Raw genomic sequence first — 24,584 nt, forward strand, 5'->3', positions numbered from 1 at the left:
ACCCTACGGTGGCTGTTGAGCAGGACGGGAATCCTGAGGACGAACTGGCCGACTGTTGTGATCGTTCCTTATCACTGGTCTCCTGTTTTGCTATTTTTCAACAGCAAGTACACGCTGGTAAGCTTCCGAAACACTCCACAGTGAATGAAGGCTGAGGACATCTTGTAAGGGCTGGCGTAAACCCCCCAAATACCGCGCCACCATTTGCTCCTCTGTCTCAGATAAATCGTTCTGGGCGACCAATTGGTAAAACTCCTCCGTGTAATCATCGACTGATCGTGCGCCCTGCCTCAACGCATGAAGTCGCTGAAACAAGTTTTGCGTGTAACTGAAGGGAAGAAAGTGACCCTTCATCTTCTTCTTCATCTTCTCCCAATCAATGATCTTGGCCTTGCAATGTCTTTCTCGCGAACGTCGCAACTGTTCCCACCACGCAGATGTTCTGCCCTTGAGTTTGATGGCGATCAGTTTTACTTTCACATGATCGGGGACTTCCTTATATTCAAAAATACTCTCCACTTCATTAATCCAATCGACGAATCTCTCGGCCTATAACGTACCAGAAAACTCAGGGAGATCGACCCGAAAATTGAGGTCTTCATGACGCTCCTCCCGACCACGGTGCTCTCGGAATAGAGCACGATTGTGATACGGGTTTTCGAAAGTGGAATTGGTATCGTGATCAGCGGCCTCACGATTCTCAAAGTCCTACGCCGCCAGGCGTTGGGTTAATTCTGCGACTTACCTCTGCAAATCCGCAATCATCACATCCTGAACGTTGCGATCACGGCGTTGGGCTTCCTCATTCGGAACCTGCTCATGACAACAACGACCACGACCTCCAGCCTTTGAAACTGGTGAAATTTCCCAGGAAGATGTTGAAGCTCTGATTCCAACTGACGCCGAACAGAATAATGATTATCCTGCAGGCGCTCCAACAAATGATTCACAAGAGAAAATCCGCCCAAAAAAAACTAGAGAAAAAAGTCTCTAGGGTTTAATAAAATATTATAAAATCAAAAACCATCCAAAATCAGTCCACAAACCTGACTATTATAGCCAAAAAATCATCTTTATTCGAATTTTGCCAAAAATAGCAAAATCCCAAAAATCACTATAAATTGAAATTCGAAATAAAATAAGCAATCTCCAAAAAAATCCGACCTAAATCGGATTTAAATTGACTTCCTAATTGACAATCGAAATATTATCATAAATAGTAAAAAATATCTAAATCTAGTGATTTGGAGGGGAAAACGGCAGAATTTGAGGTTAAAAAAGACCGCATGGAGTGTAGCTCTTGTGAAGAGCGTGCGCGTCGAAAAGAGCTTTCCTGATTGGGGTCTTATGCGCAATTCTGACACATGTCACAATCAATTCCCGTCTTTGCGCTGATCTGCCAATTCATGGTATCTCAGTGCCATCAAGGTGCAATCTGACAGCTCAACATCATCTGTCTTGGATCCCTTTACATCAGTCACCCCGGGTTGGAAAGAACTCGTCCTCGAGTTCAGAGTAGTGTCATCAGAATCCACAAAACAATGGCTCATGTACTTCACAGTAAAGAAATCAGAAGTCTTCAAGTGGCTGGAAAGGCGCAACCTGTAAGCATTATCATTCATCTTCTGTACGACCTCATAAGGTCCAATCTTTCGAACCTTAAGCTTATTATACTCACCAACAGGAAAACGATCACGAGTTAATACAGCCCAAACAAAATCACCAACATCAAAAAGTACCTGACGACGATGATTGTCGACCCGAGTCTTGTACTTGGTATTGCGCTCATGAATGGTCTGTTTCACCTGCTCATGGATACCTCGAAGATACTTTGCCATCTCATCTGCTTTAGGACTGAAACGAACTATACGTGGAATAGGGGCTAAGTCTAGCACCCCGGATGGGTTCTGACCAAAGACAATCTCAAGTGGGCTTAAACCTGTGGTTCTGTTTTTTGATCTGTTGTAGGCAAATTCTGCCTGAGGCAATGCCAAATCCCACTGCTTCAGCTTATTTACTGCCAAACACCTCAAAAGGTTTCCCAAACATCGGTTCACCACCTCGGTCTGGCGATCCGTCTGCGGGTGGTAGGCGCTACTGAAATTCAATTGCGTTTCCAGTTTCCCCCACAGGCTCTTCCAGAAATGACTGATGAACTTAGTATCACAATCTGAAGTGATGGATCGATGAACACCATGTAAACGCACAATCTCCTTGAAATAGATATGGGCAATCCGGTCAACATCCATAGTCTTTCTGCAAGCTACAAAATGAGCCATCTTGGAAAACCTGTCAACCACAACAAATATAGAATCCGAGGCCCTTTGGGTGCAGGGAAAACCTAGTAAAAAATCCATGCTGACATCGAACCAAGGAGCTTCAGGAACATGTAAGGGAGTGTACAAGCCCGCATTGGTGAGAACTCCCTTAGACCGCTGGCACACATAACAACGGTCCACATAATGGGCCACATCACTAGTCAACTTGGGCCAATAAAAGTCAGAAGAGATAAGGGCCAAGGACTTATCTCGGCCAAAGTGTCCCTCATTATGGAGTTCACTTATAATTTGATGCCTCAATGAACAATCTGGAATGCACAACTGTAATCCACGAAACAGATACCCATTATGCAAAACAAAATCATGAGGGTGACCCTCAGTTACCTCCTGAAATATCCTTCCAAAGGAAGGATCAGCTGCATGCATATCTGTGAACAGCTCAAAGCCTGCAACTTTAGAACTCATGGTGGTGAGAAGTAAGGTACGACGGCTCAGGGTATCTGCGACGCGGTTCAAACTCCCTGCTTGGTGCCTCAGCGTAAAAGTGAATTCTTGCAAGTATGCCACCCACTTGGCATGACGTCTACTCAGCTTGTGTTGGCCATTGATGTACTTCAAGGTCTCATGATCGGTAAACAGAATAAACTCCTTCTGTACTAGGTAGTGACGCCAATGCTTCAGGGACTGAACTATGGCATAGAACTCCAGATCATAAGTGGAATAATTTTTCTTTGATCCCGATAGTTTTTCACTGAAAAAAGCAACCGGATGACTTGCCTGACTCAGAACACCACCAATGCCAACGCCAGATGCATCACAATTTACCTCGAACACTTTGTCAAAATCTAAAAGTGCCAAAACTGGAGCCTCGGTCATCTTCTGCTTGACCAGTTGAAAACTGACCTCTACCTCTTCAGACCACTGGAAATCACGCCCCTTAGGCACTCTGTGATAGGGGCGATCAGAGTACTAAAATTTCTAATGAATCGGCGGTAAAAAGACGCCAAGCCATGGAAACTTCGGATGTCATGTAAGGTCCTTGGTCTGGGCCACTCCAAGATTGCATCTACCTTTGACTGATCTGCATGAACACCATCAGTAGACACAACAAAACCAAGAAAAGTCACAAAAGTAGTGAAGAAAGAACACTTCTTTTGATTGACAAACAAGTACTCCGTTTTCAGCATCTCAAAAACAGCACGGAGGTGATCGAAGTGTGAAGTCCATGTCAGACTATAATCGAGGATATCATCGAAGTAAACTACAACAAATTTCCCCATAAAAGGCTGCAAGACCTGATGCATAAATCTTATGAACGTACTAGGCACATTGGATAGCCCGAAAGGCATGACCATCCACTCATACAACCCTTGTGGCGTTTTAAACGCAGTCTTCCACTCATCTCCAGGTCTTATTCTGATTTGGTGGTAACCGCTCTTAGGTCAATTTTTAAAAAGACCTTAAAACCAGATAGCTGATCCAACATATCATCTAGACGGGGAATTGGAAACCGGTACTTCACTGTAATTTTATTGATCGCTCGGCTGTCAACACACATACGCCAAGAACCATCTTTCTTTGGCACTAGTAGAGCAGGGACTGCACATGGGCTCATACTCTCTCGGATATAGCCCCTCTCCAACAACTCTTCCACCTGTCGCTGCAACTCTTCAGCCTATTTGGGACTGAGGCGATATGCTGGTCGATTTGGCAAACTTGACCCAGGAACAAGGTCAATTTGATGCTGAATATCCCTCATAGGTGGTAGCCCAGGAAGAAGATCCTCTAACATCAAGTTAGAGAATTCTGCTAGCAGCCGCTACACCTCTACTAGTAAATCTGCATCCACGTCTACTGTATTGTTCTCGCAAGGTAGTAAGGCATAGACCACGTCGCCATGCTCAATATCATCTAAAAACCTAGACATAGAAAGCAGAGTAGTATTATGGGTTACTGGGGTAGGCGTGAGTCCTTCCCGCCGGGGTGCCAACACAATCTTTTTTCCCTTGATGCTAAGGGAATAGGAATTCTTCCAACCATCAGGAATGACACTGCGATCATACTGCCAGGGTCTACCAAACAATATATGACCCGCATCCATAGAGACAACATCACATCAGGCATTATCAAAATATTTTCTACCAATTGAAAAAGACATGAGGCATCGCCTATCAACTGTTACCTCACTGTCTTTATTTAGCCATGACAGCTTGTATGGATTAGGATGACGGTCCGTCTTCAACTGCAATTTCTGGACAACCTCCTCGGACACTACATTCTCACAACTGTCGCTGTCAATGATCATTTTGCAGACTTTATCTGCAACTATGCAGGTCGTATGAAAAATATTGGTCCTCAACCAATCGTCCCCTGAATCTCCCTTGGGAGTAAGTAGACTCTTGCGAACGACCAGAGTCTCATGACCATCTCCATACAGCACATCATCAGTCTCATCATTGTCATACACGGGTTCGCCAATCTCCTCAGTCTCGTCTTCCGCGTTTTCCTCAATCAACAAATTTTTGCCCTTTTGACTAGCAGACTTCCTGCAATCAGTCGCCCTATGCCCTTGTTCACCACAACGAAAACATCTAATAGTAGGGTTAGAATTACCCTGCGGTGGCTGTTGAGCAGGACGGGAATCCTGAGGACGAACTGGCCGACTGTTGTGATCGTTCCTGATCACTGGTCTCCTGTTTTGCTGTTTTTCAACAGCAAGTGCACGCTAGTAAGCTTCCGAAACACTCCACATTGAATGAAGGCTGAGGATATTTTTTAAGGGCTGGCGTAAACCCCCCAAATATCGTGCCACCATTTGCTCCTCCGTCTCAGATAAATCGTTCCAGGTGACCAATTGGTAAAACTCCTCTGTGTAATCATCGACTGATCGTGCGCCCTGCCTCAACGCATGAAGTCGCTGAAACAAGGTTTGCGTGTAGCCGAAGGGAAGAAAATGACCCTTCATCTTCTTCTTCATCTTCTCCCAATCAGTGATCTTGGCCTTGCCATGTCTTTCTCGTGAATGTCGCAACTGTTCCCACCACGCAGACGCTCTGCCCTTGAGTTTGATGGCGATCAGTTTTACTTTCACACGATCGGGGACTTCCTTATATTCAAAAATACGCTCCACTTCATTAATCCAATCCACGAATCTCTCGACCTGTAATGTACCAAAAAACTCAAGGAGATCGACCTGAAAACCGAGGTCTCCATGACGCTCCTCCCGACCACGGTGCTCCCGGAATAGAGCACGATTGTGATATGGGTTTTCGAAAGTGGAATTGGTATCGTGATCAGAGGCCTCACGATTCTCGAAGTCCTGCGCTGCCAGGCGCTGGGTTAATTCTGCGACTTACCTCTGCAAATCCGTAATCATTACATCCTGAACGCTGCGATCACGGCGTTGGGCTTCCTCATTCGGAACCTGCTCACGACGACCACGACCACGACCACGACCTCCAGCCATTAAAACTGGTGAAATTTCCCAGGAAGATGTTGAAGCTCTGATACGCTCTGATACCAACTGACGCCGAACAGAATAATGATTATCCTACAGGCGCTCCAACAAATGATTCACAAGAGAAAATTCGCCCAAAGAAAAACCAGAGAAAAAAGTCTCTAGGGTTTAATAAAATATTATAAAATAAAAAACCATCCAAAATCAGTCCACAAGCCGGACTGTTATAGTCAAAAAATCGTCTTTATTCGAATTTTGCCAAAAATAACAAAATCCCAAAAATCACTCTAAATTGAAATTCGAAATAAAATAAGCAATCTCCAAAAAAATCCGGCCTAAATCGGTTTTAAATTGACTTCTTAATTGACAATCGAAATATTACCATAAATAGTAAAACATATCTAAATCTAGTGATTCAGAGGGGAAAACGGTAGAATTTGAGGTTGAAAAAAAAGGCCACATGAAGCATAGCTCATGTGGAGAGCGTGCGCGTCGAAAAGAGCTTTTCGGATTGGGGTCTTATGCGCGATTCTGACACCTGTAGCCAAAGTTATGGCCAAAAGACTGAAACATACTCAAAACGACCCCAATGAGGAACATGTCACAATCAATTCCCGTCTTTGCGTTGATCTGCCAATTCATGGTATCTCAGCGCCATTAAGGTGCAATCTGACAGCTCAACATCATCTGTCTCGGATCCTCCTGCATCAAAATGGCAGAACCATCCGAACACTCGTGGACGAAGAAGGGAATGAGCATAAAGAAGAAGAGGTCATTCAAAGATTAGCAAGTGACTTTTTCAAAAAAACTATTCACGACATGGGACGAAGAAGTAAACGAGGAGATCACGTCGGATTTTTCTCCATGCATCAATGAGGAAATTAACAACAACTTGATGAAGCCATTCACTATCGAAGAAGATACAAGAGTAATGAAAGCAGTGAGTCCACTTAAAGCATCAGGCGAAGACAATTTAGGGGCAATCTTTTAGCAATAATTTTGGCACATAATGGGACCAGAGGTAGCCGAGTACTGTATCAGATTACTAAATGGACTATATAGCGTGGAGAAAATCAACAAGACACACATTGTCCTAATTCCCAAATTCAATTCACCAAACAAATTATCCCAATTTAGACCGATCAGCTTATGCAATGTTCTATATAAGATAGTTGCAAAGATGTTGGTAAACCGAATGCAAGATTACCTCCACATATGCATAGATGAGGCTCAAAGTGCTTTCGTACCAGGCACATTGATATCAAATAGCATCGTCACAACATATGAACTTCTACATTCATTAAAAAAAAGGGAAGGAAAAAGAGGCTACTTTGCCTTGAAACTAGATAAGAGCAAAGTATATGATAGAGTAGAGTGGGGGTTTATTTGGCATATGATGGGGAAAATGGGATTCAATAGAGACTAGACAAACATTGTGAGTAGATGTGTGTCAACAGTGTCATACTCTGTCATGATAAACGAAAAAGCAGGAGAAACCTTTTATCCCCAACGAGGATTACGACAGGGAGACCCATTGAGCCCGACTCTATTCTTGATATGAAGGATAGGATTATCAACACTACTTCGAAAGGCAGCAAATTCGGACATACTTCAAGGAGTCAGACTAAATAGGTATGCCCCTAGAATCACTCATTTTTTGTTTACAGACGATTCTCTGATTTTTGGAGAAGCAACAGCAAAAGCATCAAGTGAACTAACAAAATTTGTTGCATACATACGAAAAAAGTTCAGGACAGACAATAAATCTCGACAAATCAGGCGTGTTCTTTAGCACTAACGTGATCGACTCAAATAGAAGTGATGTGCGAAGAATTTTAGAGGTCTCAAGCACATCTAATCCTGAGAAGTACATAGGACTACCTAGCTTAATAGGGAGAGGCAATAAACGAGATTTCCTACCAATAAAGGAAAAATTATGTTCTCATATCCACTCATGGAGTTCAAGAATACTCTCCCAAGGTGGGAAACAAGTGTTCATCAAATCGGTATTGCAGGCACTTCCTCAGCACGCAATGAATTGTTTCTTGTTACCGAAAACGTTATGCAAGGAATTAGAAAGCATCATGGCCAGGTTTTGGTGGAAAAAGTCCGAGAAGAAACGAGGAATACATTGGTGCCAGTGGGAGAATTTGTGCAAATCAAAGGAGAATAGGGGGCTAGGATTCAGGGACCTGTCTAAATTCAACATCGCCGTGTTAGCTAAACAAGGATGGAGACTAATCATCCAACCCACATACTTAGTAAATAGGTTACTGAAGGCCAAATACTTCCATTCATTGGATTTTATGGGTGCAAAACTTGGATCGCAGCCATCTTACATCTGGAGAAGCATATGGAGCGCGAGAAGCCTACTAGAAAAAGGAATTCGATGGAAGGTGGAAACGACTCATCAATAGAGATTTGGAACAAATTTTGGCTCCCAAAATTCCCCCTAAAAAATTACCATTCCGGGAGACAGAAGGAATCGAAAGAGTTGCAGATCTGATAGAACCAAGCACGAAGGAATGGAAAGATGATATCATAGAGAAAATATTTTCAGTAGAGGAAACGAACGAGATAAAATCCATTCCAATATCTAGCTTTAATCAAATAGATTAAAATGTATGGAGTGGAGAACATTCTAGAGAATATACAGTCAGAAGAGCGTATAAACTACTTATGAATTCAGAAGAAGGCCCAATCTCAAATAAAACCCTATTCAAAAAAAATCTGGACATGCAAATGTCAAAGGAAAATCAGGTACAGGTATGGAAGTTTTTCCTAGATTTCATCCCTACCAACCAAATGCTTCATTACAGACGCATAGCAAACAATCCAAGATGTCAGTCATGCCCAAACCAAGTAGAGTCTAGAATCCATATTATTAAAGACTGTTTGATTAGCAAATCGGTATGGGAGAAATTAAAATACATATGGCCAGAGCAAAACACGCAATAGACTTTTAAAGAATGGCTAATTTGGGTACTGGAGAATCGCGCAACAGGAAAGCATGCTGAAATACTAACCAGTATATGGGTAATCTGGTATGCAAGAAACAAGAGACTACATGAAGGCAAAACATTCAACAGAGACGAAATTATAATCATTATACAAAGTCAATGCAGAGACTATTTACGAGCAAATATCAATCTCCACAATCCTCACCAAATCCCTGAATCTACCTGGATCCCGCCACCGATGGACACAGTAAAGGTTAACTACGATGCAAGCTTCAAACTAAACGAAAAAAGATCGTGGTCAGGAGTGGTGATCAGAAATAACGAAGGATTAGAAATGGGAGCATGTAGAAAATTGACCCGAAGCGTTCCCTCAGCCTTTGAAGCAGAAGTTGTGGCAGCAAAACACGCAATCCAGTTGGTAGTAGATCTTGGCTTCAGGAAAATTATCTTAGAAGGCGATTCAAGAACGGAAACTTCAAAACTCACTTCTGCAAATCCAGACCATTCAGAAATCAGTGCGTTAATCTGGGAAGTAAAGAACCGAGCGAAACAACTGATTACCTGCGAATACAGATTCACCCATCGGGAAAGAAACAAAGCGGCGCATATACTAGCCACATACTCGAGTCTTGGTGAAGAAGATAAATTCTGGATAGAGGAAATTCCAGATCGAGTGAAGAGACAAGTAACAGAAGACAGAAGGTGGTTGGATCCACCATAAGTACGCACTAAAGAAATATTTCCAGCGCAAGAAGGCTCTATCTCATCTCAAGTCATTCCCTCGTGAAATCCTCAAAGAAAAACAAATGAAAGGAATGGAAGAACCATTTCAATTTTTGGTTTTCGATGGCTGACCCCACAGTAGCAAATGAGGTAAAACTAGCAGTTTGTAATTTCTTTTTTCTTAAAATAATAAATGAACCGGCACTTGCTTTAAAAAAATAGTTAAGTTGGATTAAACTTAAATTTAAATACTTCGTTCAAAATTTAATTTAAAATACACTATTTTAATCATGCTTATATTAAATTTTAAATTCAATCTCAAATCTCAAGCAATTCATTATTCTCCCGCTTATAAGAAAAATGATAAATACAATTAGGATTGTTCGTGGACGGTTAACTGTATTGTTTAGCTCAAATGGTAGATTAATTGTTATAACGATTATAAGATTTTTCTAACTGAATCTAACTGTAATTAATGGCTCAGTTACAGGTTAACACATGGTTAGCCTATTATAATAATAAAACAACATGAACGTTTTAAAGTTTCATTATTCATACTACAAAAAAATATAGCACTTAACACATATTTATATTGTGTAAGTAAATAAAATAAAAAAATATTTTTACTTAATACATATTTACACTGATATAAATATGTATATCCTTCAATATTTTAGTACGTAACAATAAGCATATAATTATATTAATGTAAGTATATTTTTGTATTTTCAAAGAAATAAAAATATAATATAATATAATATAATATAATATATATATATATAATAATTATTTGTGTACAAATTTTATAAAAAATATGTGAATTTTAAGAATATGGCTAAAATTTAATTTTAATTCTATTACTATTTTTCCTAAAAAAGATATTTATAAATTTAATTTATTAACGATTAACCGTTTATCAAAATTCTTAACTGTAAGTTAATCATTATTTTAACGGTTCGGTTAATCTAAATTATTTAACATAAACAGTCCAATAGTTAACCTACTAAATGTAACAATTATATCAATTATGTTACAATTTTCTTTGAACAACCCAAAGTACAATGATAAAGTAGTTGCATTACGATCATATTAAATAATTATGGAATAATTAATATTAGGGTAAAATATAGTAATGATCACTGAATTTTTTTAAAGCTTGCATATAGGTCTCCTAATTTTTAAAACTTGCAATACAGTCCTCTAACATTTAGTTCGTTTGCAATACGGTCCCCGACATAACCGGTCGTTTGACGCCGTTACACTGCGGTTAGAAGAAGATGACGTGGCAGTCCTCCAACATTTAGTCCGTTTGCAATATGGTAACTGAACTTTTCAGGTGCTTGCATTTAGGTCCCCCAACTTTTAAAACTTGCAACACAATCATCAATTTCATTATAAAGCCTAAATTCCAAAACAATTCAATTACATTTTAAACCCTAAATTCTAAAATACTTTAATTTAGGGTTTAGAATGTAATTAAAATATTTTAGAATATGGGGTTTAGAATGTAATTAAAGTGTTTTTGGAATTTTAAACAAGAATTTGCTATTTGGTAGTGTTTACTTTAATATATAAATTTGAGGTTTGGTGTATGCACATCCAACGGTTGTCGCACTTTGAACATGAAAAGTGCACCTATCACGTTTATTGCATAAACCGTTGAAGTAAAAGTAACAAGGCCAATTTGTCTTGTTCGTAGCTGCCGCACTTTGGTATGATAATCCAATAGGTTTGGATGGAACTTGTTCAAAAGGAGGACTTAATAAATAAAGGGAAAGAGGACTTAATAAATAAAGGGAAAGAGGTTCGGTCATAGTCACTCCAAAAGCCAAGGCGTCAAATGGGTTGTTTAAGATAGACATTAGATGTCAAATACAACATTACCAATTGCAAATGCATTAATGGCCTACCCTTTTAACATATAATTGCTTCTAATGCTCCATGTTTAATGTTCCTCAATAGCCAAACATGATGAGAATCTAAAGCAGATAGCGTAACTAAAATCATAGGACCGCATAATCCTTGTAAAGTCATGGCATGTCAGCAATAAAAGACATTGTAAAACATAGAGGACACTACAACAAACATATATATGCCAGAAATGAAGGTACAAATAAGCAAAGATCGGGCAACATATCAAGTAGTTACTCCAAATATACTACCCTGTCATGATGTCTTTCGAGTTGCATGCATGCAAAATTGTCTTCTAAAGCTATAATTCAATACAGATTCAACTGTAAAAATTCCAAAACATGTAAAAAATCCAATTTGTTCACGATATATCAGTCCCATAATCAACATGAACTTATTAAAAAGAACACGAGCTCACAGGACGCCGAAAACCACAGGTCAGATCAATATAATTCCCTATAAACTAGTACCAGGAGTCTCTCGGAATGAGCCTGGCGATTTCACTATGTCGATACTCACAACGAATTCCCTTATTTAAAGAAAAACCAAACAAGAAGATCAAAAAATTTAGCCTAGGACCCTCTTTCACTTCTATTCTGATGGACTGAATATCTTTCATAAGAAGTACTAAAAGTTTTGATTAAGAAAAAAGAAAGAAAATTAGATGGTTTTGGTTCAAAACTAACACTGAATATCCAGATCCTTGACATGCAGTTCCAGAAACATAAAAATTTCAACAAAAAAACACATAATGCGAGCTAAAAATGGGAAAGTGCGAAAGAGGAAAAGCTTACTTCCGGATAGCCCAAAAGAGAAAATAAATATCTTCTTGTAAGTGAGGGGAGAGGCTAAGAAATAAATGCAATCGATGTTGCGTTCCAGCAACTCTTCCTCTATTTTTTTCTTTGTAAATAAAAAGCTGAAAGACAGATCACTGCTTGGGTTTACAATTTTACATGGCAGAAAACTGAAGAACAAATACAAACGAGAGTGCATGTGAGCGAAAGAGACTGAGAGGTAAAGGCGATGTTTGAGATTTCATTATATTTGATCATCTGTTGGGAAATCTTTAACCACAAGGATTAAACGAATAAATTATTATATGTCATTTATACAAAATAATTCCAGCTTTGTTGGTGACTTTCAACAATGATACTTAGTTTATATTAGTGGTATTTGTCAACTCTGCATTTCTAACCCCATTTTTTTCTCACAAGTATTTCATCGAACATCTATGCTTCACCTGAGATGACATGTATCTAACATTACACTTTGAATCGTTGATGGTCCCGATAGTCCCTTGGTCGGACCTTCTCTCAATGGACCCTTATTCAAGTCATCACTTCCACATAATTCAAAGTTAGATTAGAATTTCTCATGCATCCCCTACTGAAAAAGTTACGTTGGAAATGATAAGAGAGAAGCGAAAAAGGAAATTCGAGATCGAAAAGGAATTTGGGGTTTAGAATGAAATTGAGGATTATGTTGCAAGTTTTAAAAATTGGGAGACCTAAATGCAAGTGCCTGAAAAGTTTAGTGACCATATTGCAAATGTACTAACGGAAATGTAACGGTGTCAAATGGACGGTTACATCGGGGACCATATTGCAAACGAACTAAATGTTGAAGACTGTATTATAAGTTTTAAAAGTTGGGGACCTAAAAGCAGGCTTCAAAAAAGTTCAATGACCATTATTATACTTTTCCCTTAATATTATTCTCTGCATCACCGTCTCCAACAAATCTTAAACTTCGAGATTGATTAACACCCCCGTTTCTTGGAAACGTAAACACCATTTTCGACAAGTGTCTTTCCACCTGTTTCCTGTTCCTCGCCATGCAAGTTACACGTATGCATCTCTTCCCTTTTACGCCATTATCTTTCTCTATATTACCCTCTTCCACTGTCCTAGCTCATCACCCACTCGCTCTTAACCACAAACACAACAATCTTCAAGACAAGAATTACCATCATCTGTGTTCTGTCCGAGAGAGAAGAAGAAATGGCTACTGCAGGAAGAAGCGTAGCAGCTCCTTTGTTGTTCCTCAACCTGGTTATGTATTTTATCGTGTTGGGATTTGCTAGTTGGTGTGTTAATAGGTATATCAATGGCCAGACTAATCATCCGAGTGAGTTTACTCGTTACTTTCCCATTAATGGTTGTGATGAAAAAGTAAAAATCGTAAAATAACCTTGGTAATATCATGTTTTCAGTCAGGGATCGACGAAGACTTGTATTTATATAATTTAGATATTTTCTTTGTATTTTCTGTTGAAAATCTATTTTTGTTCCCTAAAATTTTATAAAAATATCTTCTCTAACATAAAATTTTACGTCTTATTTTCAGGTATGAGTGGAAATGGAGCAACAGGTTTCTTCTTGACATTTTCTATTGTGGCTGCCGTAGTGGGCATAGTGTCCAAGTTTGCAGGAGCTCAACATGTTAGGTCATGGAGAAGTGATAGTTTGGCTGCAGCCGGATCATCTGCACTTATTGCTTGGACCTTGACTGCACTGGCATTTGGGTGAACTTTGATCTCCGATTCGATTTTTATTCAAATATTCGGATACATGTATAAGATTACGATATTTGGTTGCTTGCAGGTTCGCTTGCAAGCATATAAGCATAGGAGGGTGGAGAGGATGGAGGCTGAGAATACTTGAAGCATTTATAATAATCCTCACATTTACTCAACTTTTGTATGTGTTACTAATCCATGCTGGTGTGTACAGCAGTCGGTATGGACCGGGGTATCGAGATACCGACTATGGCATGCGAGGAACCGGGGATGAACTGGGGACAAAGGGTGGCACTGGAGTAACAGGGTCCAGGGTTTGATAAGGACCACAGTTTAAGTAGCTAAATATCATGTAATTCCGTTTGCTGAATTTGGACAAACTTTTTTCATTTGAAAGTGGGTTATGTTTGATCTTTTCATGTTCCTGTGATGATATCTGGTCTGTAAGGTTTAATGATTCTGGTCTTTTTCTATGGGAACTTACACAATCAAGTTCCATAGATGAAAGCTTCATGATGTTTGGAAAGAGAATTTACAACTTAAACATCTGCATCAAGCTTGTAAGAGAGAGACTTACAATTTAATTGCAACAAATTAAGGGTAAATTACGTATTTAGTATCTAAATTATCAGTTTTGATCTATTTTAGACTTAAATTACCAGTTTTGATCTATTTTAGACTTAAATTATCAGTTTTGATCCATTTTAGTACTTTAACTTTTATTTTTTTTAAATCATATCTAAAAAACTTATTTTTTGTTTCATTTTAATAAAAAAATTTGATATTTTTAATATAAAATTATGATATTAAAAAAATAAAATTATGATAATAAAAAACTTAATGCGATTAGTAATTAAATTATAAATTTTGATCTATTTTAGTATTTAAATTTTAATATTTTTTAAAGTATTTAATTTTTATATTTTTATAAACTTAACTATGATTTAGATAGTGTACCTAGATTTTTATTTTTATCAAAATGAAACAAAAATTAAATTTTAAATATAATTTTAAAATAATTAAAAAATTAGGTACTATAATTTACACTTAAATCAATCAAGTTACACATTATGTCATTCAATAACACAATTGAGTTTTGTCATAACCATTTTAGGTGGAATTCTTTAAAAAGACAGTTACGACTTTAATGTGGAAAATTTAGTGATTTTGAATTAAATTGAAAAGAATCTTCATCAACCTTTGGGTTAGGTAGGTCGAATACCTAAAAAATGTTTTTTTTAAAACCAATTTTAAGAAAAATCGTTTCAAGACAAAAAGTTGGTATGTGTTTACCAAAGATTCGATTAAAATAGGTTCGGGGAGTCGGTTACGCGTGGGGAAGGATTAGCACCCCACAACGCCCAAAATTGACACTGTTTACATGTAGTTGTAAATAGTAGAAATCATGAATCAAATATAAAGTTAAAATATGATCTATTTATTGAATATTAATTAATTTTCTTCAAATTAATTAATTAAAGAAAATTCTTTAATTTGAAAAGAAATCTCGACATTAGCAATCCCTTGTCGGGAAAGCTATTTCATCTATTTCTTATTCAAATTTAAAAATTCCATCCTCATTGATTTTTTTTAAAAATTCAAATCAAATATAAATTGACTATCACCCTTTAAGTAAAATAACATAAACAACTCTTTAAAAAATATATTGAATAAGAAAATATTTATAATATTATTTTAAACTTTGAGATGAAATAAAAAAATAAGCAAAATAAATTAAATAATAAAAAGACTGAAAAATTAAATGTCTAACCAATCTAATAATTTATATATTTCATAATGTGAAAATAACACAATTTAAAATTCTAAATTATAACAAAACCATATAATTAGGATTAAAATATAAATTATCCAAAATTATAGAATAAATTTAAAATAATTTAAAATATATTACTTATATTGAGCAAAAAATAAAATGTAACATAATATGATCGAATTAAAACAAATAATATTTAGTGAAGACTCAATTTGCAAATAAACCTGAAACAAATAATATTATAATAATAGCATGACTAAAATAAGATATTTAAAAATTTCGAGGTTAAATTGAACAATATCGAAAATATAAATCAGTGACTAACATACAATAATTACAAACATTATAACTAAATTCAAATAATAATAACTTAACATGAAATAATATGACTAAAATATGAATATTAAAAATTAAATACTTAAAACAAAATAAACATAACTTCATTTTATGACTTGAAAATAAATATACAAAGGCAGAGGGACCGAAGTTGCTAATATCCCGTAACCAGAAAATACGTGATAGGTCCTTGTTGAAACGGTGTAGTTTCACTAGGGATATATAAGCCCAAAACACGGGCATTTAGTCTTTCATTCTTCATTTAGTCAAGATATGTCAGCCTACTCACCACCTTAAACCTCTCCACTGCTCGGATTTGCAATTCAAGCACCAGATCTATAGTTGTCGAAGGATTCAAGGTAGAACTCTTTTTTTTTTTTCTCTCTTTTTCCTTCCCTGTTCGAATATAATTGCATGCATTTATAGTAAACGTTGGTTGCTGGGGTAATAATGGTAGGGTATATTACTGAATTTCTGGGGATTTTATTTGATTTAAAAAGGTTTAATGGATGGCTAATTTATTTGGGATGATTTTGGTTGCTGTTTGACGTAGGTAGTGACGTAGCACCTTCGGTAACTCGGCATCTCGGTGGCTCATCGGTGATGGCTTCATTCGGTGGCTTGACCATGGCGGTGGCGACTGAAGTTGAAGGGTTGGTCACTGGCGACGTCAACTTATTTCAATGGTTGGATGATAATTTAGTTTAGGGTTTTAAAACCCTAGTTGAAGATGGGTCGGATCCAAGTTAACTATGGATCTGGACCTGATTTTCTTCGGGTCAATTCATGGGTTTCGGGTATGGGTTGTTGGGTTGCTGATCTGTTAGGCTTGTAATTTATAACTGGGCTACTAAGTGAAATTTAGTAGGCTTAGTTCAACTGTTGTAATTGGGCTGCTTGTACTTGGCCTGTAATGTAAATAATAATTAATAATAATAATAATAAATATAATAATAATAAATATTATATATATATATATATATATATATAAGCCCGATCAAAATCAGGTGTATACAAGTTCTCAAGCAACCTTCATTCATTTTCTCCCTAACATGTAACCTTTACTTCAACTATCACATTATGTGGATGAAAAACTCTTAAGGCTATGCATATATTAAAAGATAAGAACCCTTCATTAATGAAACCATCCTTGACCTTCGAACCCCGGTCGCAACAGCTTCTTCTCTCTCTTTGCGATGCGTCGCATTTTCTCCCGGTGAATCTTGTCCGCTATATTCTCCCATCTCTTCTACTGTTTCTCCGCTTTCGACTTCTCTGTTATTTCCACCCTCTCATTCCACTTCTCAACATTCTTCTTGTGCTTCTTCTTCTCCTTGTGTATACTCTGTTTTAACAACTTCGGATCATCGTGAACCTTAATCCCGGCAGCTCTATCCATAGCTGCCTTCCATGAATGCTTCTTCGCGATAACCTCGCCTCTTTCGGGATCTTTCTTACCTTCTTCCAGTTTCATTGCATTTTCAAGGTCCTTGAACTTGGAAAGTTTTCTCTTCCTTTTCCCATGTTTATCGTCGTCGTCCCCGAGTTTAACACGACTAAAAGTAAGTTCCTCTGCAGCCTCTTCAACGTCCTTCTCTACTTCATCCTCATCATTACTTGCAGCAACCTTCTTTTGCTTCTTTTGATATTACCCTTCTTATCATTCCTCACATTCTTCCTCTTCTTCCCTTTATCCGAACCGGCAGTATTCCGACCACTCCGAAGCTCTTCGATTTTCCTACGAAGCCTTTCCCTAAGTTCTTCGTAAGTCACTGACCGTTCCACACCACCATCTAAATCGGACATTATAGGTCTAACCTCGATTTCTTCCTTCTCGCCATCACTATCCTCATTCGATTTCTCCTTTTCCAAATTCTCTTTCAACAAATCCAGAGTTGTTTTCATCGATTTCACCGGATCTAACCTATCTCTACGGGCTTTCTTAATGTTTTTTCTAGACTGTTTCTTAGCTGAAGCCTTTTCGGCCTTGCTGAAACCCTGAAACCAAGGTTTATCCTTCTCATCGGGCAGATAAAACCTTGCAGGGATTAACTCCACCAATTTGTCAAAAAACAAAGCATTTTTCATGAACGATTGACTTTAAATAGATTACCGATTCGGGTTCATTCAAAGTTCTTTCTTTTTCCTTCACCATCTGCATAAACATTAAAGAAAAGATTTCGTTTTAAATATGAAATTGGGGTTTCAAATAGCGATAGCGTAACGGCGCCTTCCGTCACCGCCAAAGACCTAAATAGCGGTGTGAACATCATCTCACTCAAAAATCACATGAACCAATAAAGCAATCTTCGAATCAAGTTTAGGGTTTCAGATTACCTTACAATTAATTTCTCTTGGTCCAGGAACTGGAGGAGAGGAACAGGGTGAGGCTTGTTCGCCGGCGAGGATATGCGTCGAGACTAGGTCGGGGAATTTTCAAATGAAATTTTAGAGAACATTCTTGATAAATAATTTTAGGGTTAATTACAATAGACCCTTTTAAACTTGCTCAAACTTCTAATTAGTACATAATTTTCAAAAGTATTTTTTTAAAATAAATAGAAATATTATTAAATCAATAAAAAAAATATTTTCTTGAGTTACAATGTTTGAAATACAATCAGGATAATCAAATTTAGAATACATTATTAAATCAAAATCTAAAAGGGTAAATTATGTGTTTAGTACTTAAACTATTAGTTTTGATCTTGTTTAGTATTTAAACTTTCAATTTTTTTAAAATCATACTTAATGTTTAGTTTTTGTTTCATTTTAGCACCGCCATTAAAAATTAATGTGTTTTGTGTTAATTCTAAGTTTTGGTTCGTTTTAGTACCTAAGCTTTCAAATTTTTTTCAAAACTTATAATAGAGTATTAAAATGAAACAAAAACTAAAAATTAAATATAGTTTTAAAAAAATTAAAAGTTTAGATATTAAAATAGACTAAAACTAATAGTTTAGATATTAATAAGTAGTTTACCCAATCTAAAATTCAGAATATTTTCTTGAGTTAATTAAAATATTATTATCACGATTTATAATCAAATTGATAGAATAAATAAATATTATAAACTAAAACTATTGTTATATTAAATCACATAATAATTCCGTCTAATGCTTAATGGATAGTAATATATTTGTAATGATATTTTCATTAAATGACTTAAAAAATAATCAATTTATTACCAAACATATAATTAAATGATCCGAATCACGTTTTATCTTAAAAAAATTAAAAACCAGAACCAGTCCCTAAATTGATGAGAAAATGCACGCTTACTAGAGATGATCATGAATCGGATTAAATTTTTAGTCCACCTGAATTCGATATAGATTTAGAAGGACTTGTACTTCACCCGAAATATATATAAATTTATTTTTATTAAATAAAATAATAATTTAATTGAAAAATATAATATAAAGTGACATTATTGCAATCATCATTAAATATATATGAAACAATTATAATATTATATCTAGTTGTATTAATTTTTTTATTAGAAAAAAGAATCCAATTCGATTTGACGTTATCTCTTAAAAAAACTTGATTTGATCCTAACTTAGTTTTAAAAAACTCAATTGGATTAAGTTAAAATTCGCCAGATTAGTCATTTAAATGAACTGAAAATTTAACGAATCATTCATGAACCGTGCGGTGGGAAGTTCGTTTATGTTCGTTTATTTATTAAATGAAAGAACATGAACAAGATTTTACGTTCATTTAATTAAACGAACACAAACAAAGGGCTTGTTCGTTTATTTACGTTCGAAAATGTTCGATTATATGTTCGTTCATTTATGTTCGTTCATTTATGTTAATTTATGTTCGTTCATTTATGTTCGAACAAAGGGCAAGTTAAATATGTTACGAAGATTATTGAAGTTATTTTGATTTCAAGAAGATTGTTTTGTTGAACAAATTAACTTTAAGAATTTATTATGTTCATATAACTTATTTATGATTTATGTATGTTTTTTTCGTATTCGAATAAATTAACTCTAAAGTTGCAGGTTATATTAATAAATTTTAAGTTGTTATTCTTGTTGTTTACTTTTTTTTACATTCATTTGTTGTGTTCGAATAAATTTGTTTTTTGTGTTTGTGTTGTTCGTTTATTATGTTCGTTCGTTTGTGTTCGTTTATATTCGTTTATCATTTAAATGAACGAACATGAACAAAAAAAATTTTGTTCATTCGTTTGTGTTCGTTTATCATTTAAATAAACGAACATGAACATACCTCCGTTCGTGTGTATTCGGTTTATGTGAAATATTTGAATCGTAACACTTACTGTTAATGGATTTCCTAACTCTGTAATAAGATATCAGTTCGCTGCAGATTGGACAGGAAACGTTGTTCTTTTACTTGGGAAACAATATGGTTTCTTGGTTTAGTAAGAAATATAATTTCATCTTAGGTTCGTTTGTTTTACGTAAAACACTTTTCAAAAACTGTTTTTTTCATTTTTAAGTGTTTGGTTGAAGGAAAACTGGTTGGTCAACGTAAAATATTTTCCTAGTCAACAGAATTTCCTTTGTGTTTTCTGGAAAATGACTTACGGTCTGATTTTTCGTAAGTTATTTTCTAAACTTTTCACTTCAAAAAATAAATACCCAAAATAGTTTTATTTTATGAATTTAATATTAATAAAATATTTTAATATCATTTTAATCAAAATATTAATTATTAAAATATTTAAAATATATTTATTAATATTTCTAATAATATAATATTATATTTTTAAAATTATAATAAAATAAAAAATTATATTATAATAATATAATATAAGATATTATATTTTTATTTTAATAATGTATAATAAATTACTAATAAAATTTATATTATTTATTAAATTCATAGAAATAATATTATTAAATTATTAATAATGAATAATATTATTTATATATTTATTATCAATATAATAATCTAATAATATTTTAATAAAGATATTTAACATATACTAATTAATATTTTTAAAATATAATATAACATTATTACTTTAATAAATAATTAATATAATTTATAATAATTTTATTTCAATAAAATATACCAATATTAATATTTTTATTAATAAAATTATAAAAATAGTATTTTAATAAAAATAAATTATTTTAATATTTTAAAAATAATAATATTAAGTTTTATGTTAAATAATATTATTTATTGTCTTTAATATTTATAATAAATAATTTTTAAAAAATTCATCAACTAGTGGAAAAATGGTTTAAACAACATTGAAAAACGTTTTTCAGAAAATGTAATTTATTTTACGAAAAATATTTTCCTGAAAACTTTTTCAGTGAAACAAACGGACCCTTAGATGAAGCAGGTTGTGATCAGTTGATACAGTTAATGTTCAGAATTTTTTTAAACTATTGATAATACACCCACCTTACAGACGTAATTGGACGAGCCTTAAACTTCTAGAAAATTCAATCTTCCTTTTATCACTGAGGTCACTTAGATCCCGTTTGGGATTACTTTTGACAACTTAAAATCACTTATTTAAGTTAAAGCAACCCCAAACGAATGCACTTTTAACTAAAATTAACATTTCAAACGGGATTATAGACCCAAACCCAAAAATTGGGATTTTGAAGCTTTTGAGGTTGAAAAGCTCTATTATGTTGGAAATACCAATTTTAACCTTCATTAAATGGGTGGGTTGCACTATCTTACAAGTAATAAAAGCTTATTCTATAAACAATGGTTATTTTTTCTTTCTTACATCTTCTTTATAGCAGGGAGGTTGTTGTGCAAAATTCAAACAAACACATAATTATATTAGTGTAGGTATGTTTTTGTATTTTTATATATAAAAAATATTATTAATGAGTTATTTTAATTTTTTTTATATTTTTATTACATTTTAATTTAATATATCATAATATTAATAAATGTAAATATAATTTAAATGCTATATATTTAATTTACAACGTAATATCTAAAATAGACATTTTGTGTTTTCAAAATCACTTTTTTAACATTAATCTTAAACAATTAAATTTTAAATTGTACTTTAAAAGTATTTTTCTATCTTTTTTCCAAAGTAATACCAAATTGGCCTTTAATAAATCTACAAGTATTCATTTTTTTGCTACTAAATTAATTGCATGGTAAACATTAGTGATTACTTGTGAACTAATGGACCCAAAGACGCCATGAGCTGAGAGATCGTAAATTAATTAAGTCTACTCTGAGTTAGTTCATCATATGGATTTGGATTACATTAGCTGCATCATCACCAATATGTAATTGATTTCCACACTTCAAAACTTATGAAAATGCTCTCCATTTGAATTATTTGTTTTGGTTCAAACTAAACGTTGGATATATATTTTAAATTTAAGTTATAATCAATTCATATTATTATTTAAGATTAGAGATTGAATTTAGGGACCACTTGTTCTTTGATTGTTGTTATTTTAGGAGGGTTTAGAGGAGCATCTTATCAGCTTGTAATGTGACGTGGCAGGTCATGTATTGGAGGCATCAGCTCGGCAGGGTTTGTTGCAAAGTCAGGGAAAATCTGCTTTGGCTTATATTTTTCGCTTGGTTTGAAATTGTGTCATTGCGTTGATTTGGAAGAGAACAAAATGGCAGAATTTTTCAAGGGAAGTAGTGTCCGGATGAAGCATTGATAGATCGTTTAATGGAGATGGTTCGAGTAGGGTTACTGGTATGAAAGTTTGTAAAATGAGTCAATTATATATCTAATAATTATGATTCAAATCATCCATTATAATATATGTGTCGACACCATTTTTCGTCTGGGCGGGGAAAGACCGATACCGACTCTGGGATTTTCTCTTTTGAAAGGAATTTTTGAAATGTGAGGAGTCGCCACCAATCATTTAAGGTGCGAAAATCCACCTTAAATGAAACATTTTAACAAAACACCGAGTTTTAGGGCCTGCGAAAATCTAGAAATCAGGGTCGGGAGTCAGTTACACGTGGGGAAGGATTAGCACCACCATAAGCACCCAAAAATCGGCACCTAGTTGATTACTTTATATTTAAATTCGAAAATTTTGAGTTCGATCTTTATTTAATTTGAAAAATCATTATGGATGCAAAGTTGAAAAGTGTATTTGTTATTGAGACCGATATCATTCGCTCCCAAGCGTAAATGTGGAGATCAACTATTATGCCTAATAACCGAATATTGCCTCGTTTTTAGAAAATCATAATGTGGTCTTTGAAAAGGATGTCGACCTATTTTGGGAATCACCAGTAGTCAACCCTTGAGTGTACTTGCGGGAGATATAACATTAATTCCCTAATAAGTGAACATTGCCTTAGGTTTAAAAAAAATAATGCAATCAAACAAATTTTTATTTAATTCTAATTAAGCTAAGGTAAATTAAAGACTTTTCTAGCTTAAGGTGTCAAATTATGAAAATTAAAGGACCTAAAGGCGCAAACCTAGAAGTGTAGGTTCTAATATTAACCTTATTTGATTTTAAACCAATTATTGAATCGAATAACCGAGATGGTCCCTAGAGCATTTACGCGAGGGCCGACTCAAATTATCCCCTAAATTAAATGACTAGTTTGAAATCTAACCTAAAGTAGAAGTTCTAACATTAACTTAAATTAATTTTAATAAATATTGCTTCGAATAATTAAATTGGAACCTCGAGCAAAAGCGAGGACTAAATTAAGAATTCTCCTAATTAAAGGACTAAATGTGAAATCAAGCCTAAGATGGAGGCTCTAATATTATTCTTAATTAATTATGCAAAATTAAAACACTAATCGAAGTTCGGGGACTAAAAAGGTTAAGATATAAAAATACCGATTTTTAAAAGGTCTAAAAGCTTAGGACCTAAATTGATAATTTCTAAAGTTGAGAACTAAATAATAACCCAAAACACCTAATTATCTAAATTAACCTATTTAAAGAACTAAGCCTAAAGTTTTTTTAGAAAATATTAATTATTGATAAATTTTAAAATCGAGCAATCGATTCGAGTAATAGGGCATCTTATGCGAAAACTCGACTCGAATTGCTCCCTAATTAAGCTAGAGTGTCATCCTAAATTCTAAGTTCGATTCGAGTGTTAATCTAATTTAAAACTAAATTATGGAATATGAAACAATTAATAAACTTAATTAAAAAAATAAAACAATAAATAAATAAAAAACATAAAAAACAACACAAACTAAAAAATAAAATAAACCTAAATATAAGGACCACACTGCATTAATTTTAAAATCCTAAACCTAAAGGGAATAAATTAAACATAAAAAGGGGCTAAATTAAAACAAATTAAAATTTAAAACCTAATTCGAAATAAAATAAAACTAAATAGATTAGTGACTAAAACACAAAACGCGCATAATATACAGGGACCTAAGAGTAATTATTCATTTTATTTAAGCCTAAAGAGTAATCAATTAAATAAAAAGGGAAAATTACAAAATCGAACCTCATATATTTTTAAAAAATTAAATAGTCACTACACATGACCAAAATGCAAAAACACGACAAACTTAAAATGACTAAACAAAAAATCACCAAAATAAATAAAAATAGGCAAATAAAATGGAAAATTATAGATTTGGACCTTACTGGACTAAAATGTAAAAACATGCTAAAATTCGGGGGACTAAAACG

At 34.6% G+C, this 24,584-nt stretch overlaps 1 protein-coding gene and 1 pseudogene across 1 annotated transcript; one reads left to right on the plus strand and one right to left on the minus strand.

The window, feature by feature from the left end:
* Positions 1-13,310: 13,310 nt before the first annotated feature.
* On the plus strand, positions 13,311-14,222 carry LOC120208293 (membrane protein PM19L-like). The gene is made up of 3 exons (XM_039207600.1): positions 13,311-13,460; positions 13,680-13,857; positions 13,937-14,222. Exons 1-3 carry the CDS (start codon positions 13,334-13,336, stop codon positions 14,169-14,171), a joined length of 540 nt encoding a protein of 179 aa, XP_039063531.1. The 5' UTR covers positions 13,311-13,333; the 3' UTR covers positions 14,172-14,222.
* Positions 14,223-17,007: 2,785 nt separating this feature from the next.
* On the minus strand, positions 17,008-18,225 carry LOC120208326 (annotated as a pseudogene).
* Between the last annotated feature and the right edge of the window lie 6,359 nt (positions 18,226-24,584).

The sequence above is a fragment of the Hibiscus syriacus genome, unplaced genomic scaffold, assembly GCF_006381635.1.
Source record: "Hibiscus syriacus cultivar Baekdansim isolate YM2019G1 unplaced genomic scaffold, ASM638163v2 tig00016212_pilon, whole genome shotgun sequence".
NCBI lineage: Eukaryota > Viridiplantae > Streptophyta > Magnoliopsida > Malvales > Malvaceae > Hibiscus > Hibiscus syriacus.